Source organism: Pinus tabuliformis, chromosome 6 (genome assembly GCF_031772625.1).
Source record: "Pinus tabuliformis cultivar Carrire ecotype Pingquan chromosome 6, CPIR1, whole genome shotgun sequence".
Classification (NCBI taxonomy): domain Eukaryota; kingdom Viridiplantae; phylum Streptophyta; class Pinopsida; order Pinales; family Pinaceae; genus Pinus; species Pinus tabuliformis.
The window spans coordinates 1,669,154,660-1,669,168,867 of record NC_142292.1 but is presented as its reverse complement, the minus strand read 5'-3'; the positions used below and the strand labels follow the sequence as shown (position 1 = coordinate 1,669,168,867).

The 14,208-nt window shown below is 38.5% G+C and overlaps 1 protein-coding gene across 1 annotated transcript in view; it reads left to right on the top strand.

Annotated features, from left to right (window-relative positions):
- RRP41L (3'-5'-exoribonuclease family protein) overlaps window positions 1-14,208 on the top strand; it is a 107,510-nt gene that overhangs the window by 78,876 nt on the left and 14,426 nt on the right. Inside the window, exon 5 of the mRNA XM_089429332.1 lies at window positions 2,611-2,699. Within this exon, the coding sequence (XP_089285458.1) occupies window positions 2,611-2,699 (89 nt within the window). The remainder of the gene's footprint in view (window positions 1-2,610; window positions 2,700-14,208) is intronic.

The following is a 14,208-nucleotide window of genomic DNA, read 5'->3' as shown; positions in this document are numbered from 1 at the left end:
AGATCTTGGAGATAATATTCGAGACATTGTTGACCTTATAGCCCTCATGGAGTAAGCTTGAAGAAACTTGTTTGGGTACCATGAAGAACAACGAAGACACCTTCATGTGAAGAACAAGGTTGTCATTGATGATGTGACATGGAGACTAAGTGAAGGGATAGCTTAAGACTGACAGGGCTCGTTGAAGAAGACCTTGGGAGCCGTGAAGTACAACCAAACATACCTTGACAAAGTGAAGCTATAGGGTTGGAGCCCTTGGGGTTGGTGCCTCAGAATTAACAAGGTTGGTGCCTTGGAAAGTCCAAGTTGGTGCTTGGCAAATATAAGATTGGTGTCCTTGGAGTTGGTGCTCCTAAACTCAAGGTTGGTGCCTTGGATAAGATAGGGTTGGATCCCTAGAGGATCAGAGTCCTCAAGAAACCAAATCGGAGTATGTACTAGAGAAGGGTTGGTGCCTTAGGGGTTGGAGCCTCGAAATGCAAGGTCGGTGCCTTGACAAGATAGGGTTTGTGCCCTAGAGGTCGGAGCCTCACAAAAGTCCAAGTCGGTGCTTGGCAATAGGCTGGAGCCTGGGAGATTAAAGATCAAAGTCTTCATTTAGGGTTGGATCCCTATATACATTGTACTTGATTTATTGTGAAAAAGAAATTAATAAAAACATTTATTCTTATTGTTCATTTTGTGTTCTAAATATAAATGATCTAACTAGTAAAAGTAACAATTGAAAAGAAATACTGATTCACCCCCCCTCTTAGTATATCCAACATATTCTTCAACAACAGCTCCCAACACTAGCAACTTCGACCTCTACTAGTAGCAGCATCACATGGCAACTGGCTACGCCATTAACAAGAGAACTTCGATCTTCCAAACTAGGGCACGAGAGAGAGATAGTTGCACAAAGGTTCGATTTTCTCTTTTTCCTTCTCCTAGACCAAATTCGCACTTCCTTCTCTTCCTCCTACTTCGCACTTCTTCCGGCTTAAAGAGATATCGAACTTGCTTGTGAGAGAGTATGTTTCAAATGGAATTCGAACTGCTCTATTTATAGTCATTTGATGAGGTCGAGTAGCTCTCCTTGAGGCTGACTTGATCATCTTAAGGCGACTTGGTGTGGAGACAACATAATTCATATTTGACTCAATACTTACCTTTTTACATGATTCAAAAGCCCAAGAAGGGTCTCTTTAAAAGTACAATTACTCTGTTGACTCATAATAAATTCTAGAAGTCCTCATTGGGTACTTTGACCTAAAACATGGTGACCCAAGCATGAAACCCATGCTTTAATAAGTCACAATAATAATAATAAAAATTCTTTTCTTTATTCTTTTGACAAATACATTTAATGAAGACCGAACCTGGTTATATTTTCCAACAGTTGTAACTGTGTAAAAGTGAGTTTTCATGTCTAGTTTATGTTGGATCAGTTACCCCAGAGGGCTTAAACTTATCCATGTTGTTTGGTATCATTTCTCCTTTGATTGCCCAGAAAATTGGGCTGTTAGAAAGTGAAATACTGTACTTTTTCCCCTGTTATTTTATTCTCTATTTCATAACAGCCCTAAGGCTGAAAATTCAAAGGGTTGAGATCTGGGAAACATCTAGTCAAGGAGGTGAAATTTCCGTTTTTCCTTGAAAGTCAAAGAATGTAGAAATTTCTAAATCAACCTCATTACCTTGAAGTCCATGTAGGAATGCAACAACCACTCATGATATCTTTTTATGAGCTCATTATCCTTAGCAGTAGTCGATATTTTCTCTTCTTGTTTTCATGGTGAAGCATCATTGAACGAAGACACTCGGTTTCTTCTTAAACGCTGTCGATGGAAGGTTAACACAATCTGACTGTCAGGTTGTGATAATAATAATAATGTTAGCAGCATTGGAGTTTTATGTTTGTAGATCCAAAAAATTATAACAATTCACAATAACATATGGTATTAAACATAAATACCTCGCAAATACAGTCATTGCAAATTGGCAATCCATTCACTTGAATACATTCTTTTCTTTGGAACTTAAAATCTGGGTGTGTTTGACAGGGGACCTTCTTAAAGAGGCCAAGATTCATGGTTCCTTTGTTTGTTGCAAGCATTGTGTCGGTGAACAAACAAGCAGAATGCCTTTGTCCTGAAATACCTGTATTTTGGATACTTGGTACCTTTTCTATGTGTATGTGAGAGTTTGATGACTCATATGCTGATATAATCATTCCTACAGGAAAATTTTACTGTTTCATTTCTTTGTTCCCACTGGGTAGTTAGTTAGCTCTCTCTGTTTCTAGTAGATTAGTGATAGGAGGTGTTTCTCAGACTTCCACTGTCTACTCTTATTAGATGTACTTTTGGGTTCCATTGACCAAAATTTTGATCACAAATTGGACATTAATAGAATTGTTTTCTTTGTCATGAAGTTTGTAAAAAATTAAACTTTGTGTTCCTCTCTGCATCCCACTTTGCTTGTGTACTGTTTGAAGTTCTGTGATCCTTTAAAATTTTCTTATTTGGGTGCTTGATCTTTCTGTGGTTGTGAAGTTTGATGTTTTCATGTTATTTCTTTGACTTTATTGGAGGATGCCTTCATGGTTTCTATGCTTTTTTCGTGTAGGTGATCTTCCAGTTGTTGTAACTTGTGCCACTCTTGCTCTAGCTGATGCTGGCATCATGATGTTTGATGTAGTATCTGCAGTTTCTGTGGTAAGTACTGGTTATTCTCTATGACAAGTACTGGTAATATTATTATCTTTTTGATATACTTTAGGATGAATAAAGATATCTTATTGATTAATTAAGTTATAAGGTAGGAAAGTTGTTTGGTTTTCTTAACTCATAACAGAACTGTTGAGGCTTCTGAGTTATCTTTATGTGTAACAAGCACTTCCATGTGTGCTTTTCTTAAGTATATTGTACATGTTAATAGATATAGCTTATTTAGTTAGGAACCAACCTGGGCAGAAACTTATAAGTTTTAAATACATGTAGAAAATGTGTTTTGACACATGAATCTTGTTATAGTTTTGGCCTTAAGTGAGTATTTTATCAATGTTGCAGTAATCGTTGTTGGGATATTATCGGTGAAGGGAAAAAATCGTAAAAATCGGGAAAAAATCGTAAAATACAAAAATATTCATTTTTTTTTTCAATTTTTTTAATATCTAAAGCATCTACAACATAAAATAAATACTTTGACACAAATATAATAAAAGAACTAATATGTAAGATGTGTAATATCATTTCTAGTGCTGCATCACACATAATAGTGAATCATGTCCTGAATAGTAAGTCCTGACTCCCGAGTCCCAACTCAACCTCAAAATATCAACAAAAAATATAATAATGTATCTCATATCATGAGTCATAATGTCATATACAATGAAATGAACCAAATAACTGAAGTCTAATACTACTGATTTCCTCTGCCCCTCTTGCGAAAAAATGCAATAACTTTCCCTTTCCCTCTAGATGTAGATGTCGGTGGAGTTGGCAGTGGACTCTGCTGTGCTCTAGAAGCTGAAGAACTAGGAGCTATAGGAGGTAGACCACGTCCTCTACTAGTGGCAGGGGTAGCCCGGGTAGGTGGTGTCACCTCCTCTTCCTGTTTCTTCGCCTCCTCCTCCTCCCCCTCCACTACCTACTGCTCTAACCAATCATCGGCAGACTCCATGAGAGACCTCTCGGCCTGAACCCTCCATGCAGCAGTGGTGTCAATCCCATCCAATGAGATGGCCTCCATATTAGCTATCCTCTCAAGTTTCCTCACCCACAATCGAAGATTGTAGTAGACGTAGACCATGTCATTAAGTCGCTGGGATTCCAACCTGTACAAAGATCATGAAATAATTATAAAAAAATATTGTTTAATGAATTCAAAAAATTATTTGGAAATTTGCAATATTTTAAGTTTTAAGTTTAACCTGTTGCGCTTCTTGTTGTGTATTTTTTCAAATACACTCTAGTTGCGCTCGCATCCTGAGGAGCTACATGTTTGGCTGAGGATTCGAATGGCAAGCTTTTGCAGAAGGGGTACCCTGGCACCATACATTCTCCACCATGCATCTACAACAAAATTACAAATAAAATTTTAAATAAACATAAGAAAAAAATGAAATTTGAAAGTTGAAGCAAAGTATGAAGTTATGAACTTGAAGAGACAATGAAATTTGAAACAAACTAAAAAATACCTGGCATTTTAGTCGTCCTATCAGTCACAACCATGTCAAAGCCAAATGTGCCACCTGCCATCTTGTATGTCTCAATTTCTTTGGAGATTTCTGTACGTTTTGCTGGAGATCACACCATCCTCTGAACACAGGTTAAGAATCCATCCATGATCTCAACATCAAATACGAACCCACATGGGTAAGAAAATGCAAGGTTTAGGTAGATCCCTGCAGTGTGAATGGGACGATGGAGTGTGTTGTTCCATCGTTCATCAATCACTTCCCATAGAAGGAGTTGTCTTTGAAACCCCTCATCTCCCTTATCATCATAGTAGGCTCGAATGGATTCTTTGACCCTGTCCATGGCCTCATACAAATAGCCCATTGCGGGCTTCTCATCATCAACTAATCGAAGAACATTTACGAAAGGTTCAGTAACGGAGCACACCTCTTGCACTCCCGCTCAGAAGTCTTGTTGGTATGAAACTAATCTGCATATGACCTCTCCCTTTGGTTTGCGGCTCATTGTCAAAGCACGCCACTCCTCTGAAAGAAACATTCTCTTCACAGCCCACATAGAATTCAAGAGGGATTGAAGAGATATGAAACTGGTGGCAAACTGTGTAATGGCGGGGCGCACCAACTCTTTGTTGTTGAATTTTCTCATCAAGCTAAGCACAGATGTATGATTATATATAAATTTTGTAATGCTTTTTGATGACTCAACAATATCTTTGACAAAGGAAATTTTCCCTATGTCCTCCAACATCAAATCAATACAATGTGTAACACAAGGTGTCCAAAATAAAGTAGGATGCCTCTCCATAAGCATCTTGCCAGCAACAACATAATTTGTAGCATTGCCTGTTATGATTTGGACAACATGTTCTGCACCCACCTCCAAAATAAACACATCCAGCAAATCACATAAAGTTTTTGCATCTTTGATATGTGAAGATGCATCAACAGATTTCATAAACATTGTCCCCTTGGGACAACTAACCAAGAAGTTTATAAGGGTTCTCCCCTTTTGGTCGGTCCAACCATCTGACATCACAATGCATCCTGTTTGTGCCCATGATGCCCTAAACTCCTCTAATCTTTTGGTGCAGTCAACCTTTTCATTTTGAAGAATCCGGCCTCTAAAGTCATCATAAGAAGGGATTTTGTACCCTGGGCCAACAGTTGCAATAACATCAACAACAGGTTGGAAAAATGGATTATTCCTTGCAACGCTGAAAGGAATATCACTCCAAAGAAAAAATTTGGCCAACAACTTGTCAGCTTGTTCTTTCTCAGTTTTTTTAAGCATTGAAATGATAGATGGTTGTGAACCCGACGTGGTTCTAGGAACAAAAAATGATGAGGCAGCTACCGGGTTGGTTGTAGATATTGATGCTGAAGGAGAACCAGTGCCACTTCCTTGTTCACCTGAGTCTAACACAGTGTTTGCTAGTTGATTCATCATTTCTGCTTTGGCCTCTCTATTGTGCTCTAAATTTTCCAATGATCTCATGGTTTTTCGGATGATTTCTGGATTTGTATTTTTGCAAGGCCCTACATCAAATCTAGGGATTTGTGCAAGGTGATACTTCAATCTATAAACCCCCCCTGACATATGCTGCCCACACAACTTGCAAGACAAGTTTATTCTATCAAACCCTCCATCAGGTTCACCAAATTCCCATAGAGGGTCCAATTTCCTTGGCATGTTTGTAACTTGGTTGAACTCTTGACTCTTGAGTTTTAAATTTGTAAGATGAAGTTTGAACTTTGAAGTTGAATGGTGAACCTATGGCAAAATAAGGATTGCAAGTTACAAAAATTAAAAAAAATTACATACATGAGTAACATGACAAAACACATTGAATTTTTGACAATTTAACAAACAAAAACACCATCAAATCAACTCAAAAATATTTGATAAACCAATGGGTTATCCAAACCCAACCAAAAAAAAAAAAAAAACCAAAACAAAACACATAAATTTGGTGCCCATACCGGTTTGCCGGAGAAAATTGATCCTCTCCTCCTCAGCTCTCAATCCACCGGGGGTTTGAGTTGTTTTCTCCTCCAATCAACGCCCAATCGACCAAGATTTTTCTCCAAGGGGACTCCCAATCCACCACTGCCGCTGTATGAACAAATGAATAAAAAAAAAATCGATTTTTGGGTGTTTATAACTCGCTGCTTGTCGGCCCCACGATTAATTCAAATCGAATTGCGATTTTATCGTACTTATCACGATTTTTTCGGAAAAATCGCCAAAAAAAAGCCATTTAAAAATCGTGCGATTTTATTGCGTTTTGAAAAAACCGCGATAAAACGATAAAGCGCGATTTTATCGCGAGTTTCGCATCACTGTATTTTATGCTTCAATTCATGCACTTCTAGCATTGAGAATTTGTTAGAGAATTTGTTTTGATGGATACATTACGTGGTCAGTATTTCATCTAAGAAGTATGGAACTACTGTATCTGCTACAAAAATCCTGCCTTACTCCTGTAGGGCTTTGTGGCCTTGGATTCAATGAATGCTCAACCTTGCCCAACCTATGGTCCCATACTTGTTTTTTTCATCATCAAATTTTGGCAGGTATATTGGAAAATGTTGAACTTGGTGGATCATTTGCGATATTGAAGACTCTACAGGGATTGATTTTTCCTCTTTCCTATGTAGGTTTCCATGGTCTTGTCCAGGGCATTGTTATTTTTCTTTAAAGCATGTATTGCATCATGTTTTTCGTAATAATTTTCAGAGTTCCATATCTGCGTCATGTTTTTGATGATAAACTTCGCATTTTCTCTTGGTTTTATGTAATTTTTTTTGTATATTAAGATAATTTCCTTTGGGATTGGTAAGCAATGTTATCAGAAGTGGACTGGTCATCGAACCAGTAGACCCCCTGGACTGAGAATCGGTCAGAATCGGTCTGGGACCGGTAAAAAAACCTTACCAAAAAATTGGTCAACAAAAAACACATGAAATATTCAAATTTTTGAGGAAAACATACATATTGATGTGCATCCATATGAATCCAAACCATTTATACACAAATAAGCAAAAGTTCTCATTTATACAACATGTAAGTATGCACATAACCAAGATAAGACCAAGTGCAATCCATCTCTGAACTGAAAATACATCAAAAAACAGGGCCTAGATGGCTTCGAGCATAAAAGAAAATCATGCTACAACAAATACCTACATATCATCAAAATATTTGCCTATTTTGGGATCTTTGTCATCAATATCACCCTCTAAGCATTAAAATAATATAGAAAATTCTTAGCATGTCAATTCAACATCTTGTTTGAGTGATGGGTACATTTTTGGTAGGATTATGATAGAGGAGTTTGACAACCAATGCCACTAACATCAAGGTACATAGAGGGCTTGATGCTCTCGATTAAATACTAGTTCCATACCCTCATACATGACAAAATTCAATGGAAATGTTGCAACCGCCCCAATCCCGAAATCCCAAAAAACTGTCAAGTCTGCTGGATTTTGAGTGGGATCTAAAATTCTACTTTCTTCATATGAAATCCGATGAGTGCGTACCCACTCTCAAACATCCCGAGTCATTTCATGGTAATGTTAAAAATTTAAGTAAATGGATGACTTTTACTTTAAGAATTTAACATTAGCATCAATTCCATAGGAATAGTAAGGCCATATGCTTGAATATTAGGGACCTATTGTGGGCCAATAGCCAGCTAAGAGTTAAAAAAAACCGAAACAATACCCACGTGCTGTGTTGTACATGGCTTTATCGGACTTGTCAGTTTGATGAAAATCGCTGGTTCGGCCCTGAACCGGCCAAAAACGGTTCAAGAGGCCGGTCCTAACTTGTTTTACCCTCCAACTGGTCAGACCGGTTTGGTCTGGTTCTGATAATGCTGTTGGTGAGTGAGCGACTTGAATTTACTTTCTTTTTCGTTTTTTTGTACCATAACTGGGAGATTTTATATCAATAAAAGCTGCAGCAGAGCTCACAACTAAGTTATGTCAAAATTCTGATTTAGAGTTTCTACGTGTAAAGCAAAACGAGAACTGACTTTTAACATATAGCTAAACATATCTAGATCTTTAATCAGTGCATCCCAATATTTCTTAGTGGTGTATATTCTAGTAAATAAGCCTAGTATCCTACTAACTTTGTGAAACATTAAACTCAACAGAAGGCGTGACAGCTGGTTGCTTCTTGCTACATTCATCGATTTGTGTCCTGCTTTTCTATTTCCATATCTTCTACTAATTGATGTACTATTTCCTCTTCCTTTGGTCCTTCAGAATTGGAATTGACAGAGGCAGACAAAGCCAACAATTGACATAAAAATATGTATTTATTAATAACGAATATGAATGGACGATTTATAGGATGAGAGGCCCGGGCTTAAATACAACCCTACATGCCTCTTGGTGAATGGACATGATCTTTGATCATGCCCTATGCCCTAATTAACTAATTCATTTACAAATACTAATTTTTTATATAACATTGCCTTCCTCCCAAAAAGATGCTTTTTCCTCAAAGCATACGTAACAACGGATGTTGTTGACGAAACGCTTCAGTTTCCCAAGAAGCTTCTTCTTCTGGTAAGTCCTTCCACTTGATCAAGTACTCTTTGATTACTCGTGATCGTAGCTTCTTTTCCCTGGTGGATATGATACCTTCTGGCTCTAAAATGACCCTTCCTTCATCATCTAAGGATGGAAGCGTTGTTTGTGCTGATTGATGGTCACCAAGTGCCCTTTTAAGGCAGGATACATGGAAGACGTTGTGAACACGACTTTTATCCAGAAGGCTTAAACTATATGCAACTTCGCTGATTTTTGTTGTTGATCTGGTATTGTCCATAGAACTTTGGTGCATGACCTTTATCCGGAAGGCTTAAACTATATGCAACTTGGCTGATTTTTGTTGTTGATCTGGTATTGTCCATAGAACTTTGGTGCCAATTTATTTTTTCCTTTTTGTTTCAAAGACAACTGTTTGTATGGCTGGAGTTTGACAAATACCCATTCTCCAACTTCAAATTCTCTCTCGGTTCTATTTCGGTCAACTTGTTGCTTCGTACGGTTTCTTGCATTATTTAAATTTTCTTTTAGAGTTTGAACGATTTTTTGGGTTTCTTCTAGTTGGTTTTTAACAACTAGTAGATTTGAATTTTTATATAACATTGCCTTCCTCCCAAAAAAATGCTTTTTCCTCAAAGCATACGTAACAACGGATGTTGGTAACGAAACACTTCAGTTTCCCAAGAAGCTTCTTCTTCTAGTAAGTCCTTCCACTTGATCAAGTACTCTTTGATTACTCATGATCGTAGCTTCTTTTCCCTGGTGGATATGATACCCTCTGGCTCTAAAATGACCCTTCCTTCATCATCCAAGGATGGGAGCGTTGTTTGTGCTGATTGATGGTCACCAAGTGCCCTTTTAAGGCAGGATACATGGAAGACGTTGTGAACACGACCTTTATCCAGAAGGCTTAAACTATATGCAACTTGGCTGATTTTTGTTGTTGATCTGGTATTGTCCATAGAACTTTGGTGCCAATTTAATTTTTCCTTTTGGTTTCAAAGACAACTGTTTGTATAGTTGGAGCTTGACAAATACCCATTCTCCAACTTCAAATTCTCTCTCGGTTCTATTTTGGTCAACTTGTTGCTTCATACGGTTTCTTGCATTATTTAAATTTTCTTTTAGAGTTTGAACGATTTTTTGGGTTTCTTCTAGTTGGTTTTTAACAACTGGTAGATTTGTCTGGATAGTAGCTAGATCCTTCCATTTCGGAGGTTCGTACCCATACAAAGCTTGGAATGGAGTCATTTTTGTTGACGTATGATAAATAGAATTATACCACCATTCAACGAGATGCAACCACTGAGCCCACTTATTTTGTTTTTTTTGTAGCGTAACAACGTAGGTAGGCTTCCAAACATTTATTGGCAACCTCCGTTTGTCCATCTGTTTGAGGGTGGTAAGAGGAATTCATATTTAGGTAGGTCCCTGTATGGTTGAACAATTCCTTCCAGAAATTACCCTTAAATTTGGCATCTCTATCACTCACAATGACTTTTGGGAAACCGTGTAATTTATAAATATTTTTGCAAAATATCTCAACGATTTGTTTAGCTGAGTTTGATTTCTTCATTGCAATAAATTGAACATATTTGGTGAGTCTGTCGACTACTACGAAAATCTTATCCTTGCCCTTAGATACAGGTAATCCCTCAATAAATTCCATTGATATTTCTTCCCATTTCTTATTCGAAATGTTTAAGGGTTGATGTAATCCAGGTGTCATAATATTCACTTTTATTTCTTTGAAATTTGTCACATTTTGCTACATATTTCTGAATATAGTGACTCATCCCCTTCCAATTTCCAAAAGAATGATTGACGTGCATTGTAGTAAGTTTTAAAGAATCCTACATGTCCGGTTGACAGTGAATCATGTGACTCCTTGAGTATCTTGGATTTAAACTTGGATTTTGAATTCAGATAGATTCTTCCTTTGTACCATAGAATATCATTCTTCCATTCAAATTTTGAGTTGTTTGGAAGGTTATTGATTATCGCAGTTATTTCTGGATCCTTGGTATACCCACTTCGAATTTCGTTAAGCCATTTAGGAACAACAATCGAGACTCCAAGTAATGTTGGTTCTTGTTAATTTTAGGTTACAATGGTGTGTTCTATGCTTAAGAGCAATTTACTTCAAATTCTTTATTACCCCAATATCAATATCCAGTTTAGCAATCACATCATCATGATAGTAAAACGCAGATAGAACATAAATATAAACAGTAGAAGACAAGCCAAGACAAGAGGACACAAGATGTGGCCCTAGCCAGGGACAAACCCCAATGTGGGGAAACCCTTGATCAATTCTTCTTATATTCTTCAATAGTTCAGTAGAGAGAGATAGTACAAGTTACAAATTTGATAATTTATGACAACAACAAAAAAGCCCTAACCAGAAAAGTCAACGTTGGTCAAACAGGGCAGAATTCTTCCTCTAAACAGCTCGGTCAAACCCAGTCAACTTCGGCCTACAACAACAAGCTCAAACAACCCAAAATAGTCTAAAAAAGTCTAGTCAAAGACTAGTCAATGAAAGTCAAACTGCGGCCAGATCTAGGGCAGTCAACGTTGGTCAAATGAGAGGTCAAATCACCTCAATTTAAGTGCCCAGATCTGCGGCCAGCTAAGAAGAAGATACCTCACCAAATCTGCAGTCAAAAGAAGGTCAACGTTGGTCAACGCAGCCCAAAACAACAACCTCTAAAATTCGATTAAACTGGTCAACGTAGCCAAACAGAAATTCATCCTTCTTCCTTTGCACTTGTGAGAGAATGCTGCCCAGATTTGCGTACCCAATTAGATGAGGAGAGAGATGTGATGAGATGAGATGAGATGATGATAAAATGACTTGAGGTCTCCTTTTATATGCAACGTTGAGGATGAGTTGGGGGTTTGAATCCCTGTTATGCTTGCTGGCCGACCTTGACAATTTGTCCATAATATAAATAAATTCATATCTTCATTTTTACATGTCAGAATCAAATGATCTTTAGATCAATCCTACACCTCTCAGAGAGAGGAATCCAAGACAAATATAAGCTGTAAATAAGATGACCCATGTGGAGTTTGGCCCTAGTTGCCAATTTTAACACTCCCTCTCAACTAGGGAGAACTCCATCTGCTAGTTGGTATTATCTCTGCCATCAGTGCACTGCTCTACTGAACTATGAAGAAGAAGAAGTGATCGAGAATGTATCGTACCATTCTCTACTGAGTCGAAGTCAGTCCTAGATAAAAGAGAGTGTGTCATACAAGTCCTACTAACCCGAAGTCAGTTCCAGATAAAAGAGAGTGTCTCATACCACTCTTACTGACCTGAAGTCAGTTCCAATTGATCCCAGATCAATATAGGTCATCCTAGCATAAAGAGTATAGTAGTACACGATGCGTTCGTCGGTAGTACTATGGTCCCTATGCTCATTTCCCTACTCAGTGGCCAGATGAGAGGTACTTCCCATGAGTCCCAAACTGTATGGGTAGGATGTTCAAGCAAGAGAAGGATGAACCACTCATCTTGCCTACATGTTGCCACAATATATCACAGGGGAAGGTTGAACCACTCACCTTGTACACAACAAACCATTAGGGGAAGGCTGAACCACTCACCCTATGGTTACTCATCGCTCCAAGAAGTACCCCAAGCCCCCCAGAGCTCCTAGTGCTGAATGTCCATATCATACAGGACCCTCAGGAGAGGGTCTTTCCACGACTCCAAGTCGTTTTAGGAAGGCCAAGAACTTGACCTTCCCCAATGGCTTTATCAGAATATGAGTGACCTACTCATTAGTCCCAATGTGATGGAGCCTTATTACTCCTCGTTGTACCATATCCCAGATAAAGTGGTACCTGATATCTATATGCTTGGAGCGATCATGAAATACAAGATTCTCTGATAATCGGATCCCCACTCTGGTTGTCGCAGAGGATCATGGTGGTATCCAGCACATGTCCAAACAGCTCACTGAAGATCTTCCTCAACCAGAGAGCTTCATAGGAGGCCATACTAGCAGCTATGTATTTGGCCTCAGTGGTGCTCAAGGAAACCGATTTCTGCTTCCTACTCATCCAGGATATCGAAGTAGAACCCAAAGAAAAACAAAACCTAGAAGTGCTCTTGTGATCCACTAGACTGCTAGCCCAATCAGCGTCAGAATAACCATGCAGCCTCACATCTGCGACAATGTATCTCTGTCCATGAGTGATTGTGCCCCGAAGATACCTCAGAAGATTCTTGGCACTAATCCAATGTATATGATGAGGCTCAACCATATATTGGCTCAACGTGTTAACTGCAAAACATATGTCCGGACGGGAGTTCACCAAGAACATCAGTGCTCCTATGAGTTGATGATACTCAGAAGCATTTCCCAATTCAGGTCCGACAACACTACCACATAACTTCTTGAAGTTAAGTTCCATTGGGGTAGTCACAGGCTTGCAGTCCACCATCCCAAATCTTTCCAATATCTTCACAACATATTTTCCTTGAGATAGGAAAATTTCTCCTGGCTTTTGCCAGACCTCCAACCCTAGGAAGTAGTGCATCAGTCCTAGGTCCTTCATCTCAAATTCAGAAGCCAACTCCCTCTTACATTTGTGAATGAGAGGGTCTGCACCTGTCAGAAAGAGGTCGTCCACATCAATGTTTTAAAACTCCGACTCTGACTCCGACTCCGACTCGGCCGAGGGTCGACTCCGACTCGGTATCGACTTGGCTAGCTCGATTTCAATGACTCGGTCGTTGTAAAAAATACATTAAATATTTATTTTTTTTATAAAAAAAGCATAATTTTAAAGATTTTCATTCATGTTTCCAAACACACAGCATTAGAATATAGTTAGAAGACAACATATGATCAAAGTAGGCTCATGTATATATCCATTATATCATTAGAATATAGATAGAAGACAACATATGATCAAAGTAGGCTCATGTATATATCCATTATATCAAAATGGCACCTAGTGCACTATCCAATACATACATGATGTTGATATAGAGATCAAAACAAAAACACATAACCAAGGAGGCTAGAAATGGCCTCTATAACAAAAGTAAACTGTGACCAGTACTACTGGCTACTGCTAGAGGAGCCAAGATCATCCGGATCAACCTCTGGAGCAAAGAGAACAAGAGAGAGTTTAGCATTGGTTCAAATCTCAAGAGGTTGAGCTTAAGCTTTGGAGGAGGCTTGAATCTTAAGGAGCAGTTTTATAAACTTAAGCACCCAGGTCGAATTGTTTTCTGAGATATAGGTAGCGTATAGGCATCACTTTTCTCACCCAACAGTCAGCCAACAAGAGGCCGAGAATCTCGGGCCTCAGCAGCACAATTCTCGGGCCAGTCTGAGCATGCTACAACGTGATTTTCAGGAGGCTTCAGTGAGTTGTCTAGGGTAGAAAAGCCTGCTACAGGAGTTCTAATTCTAGCGGAGAAATATATGTCAGAGTTC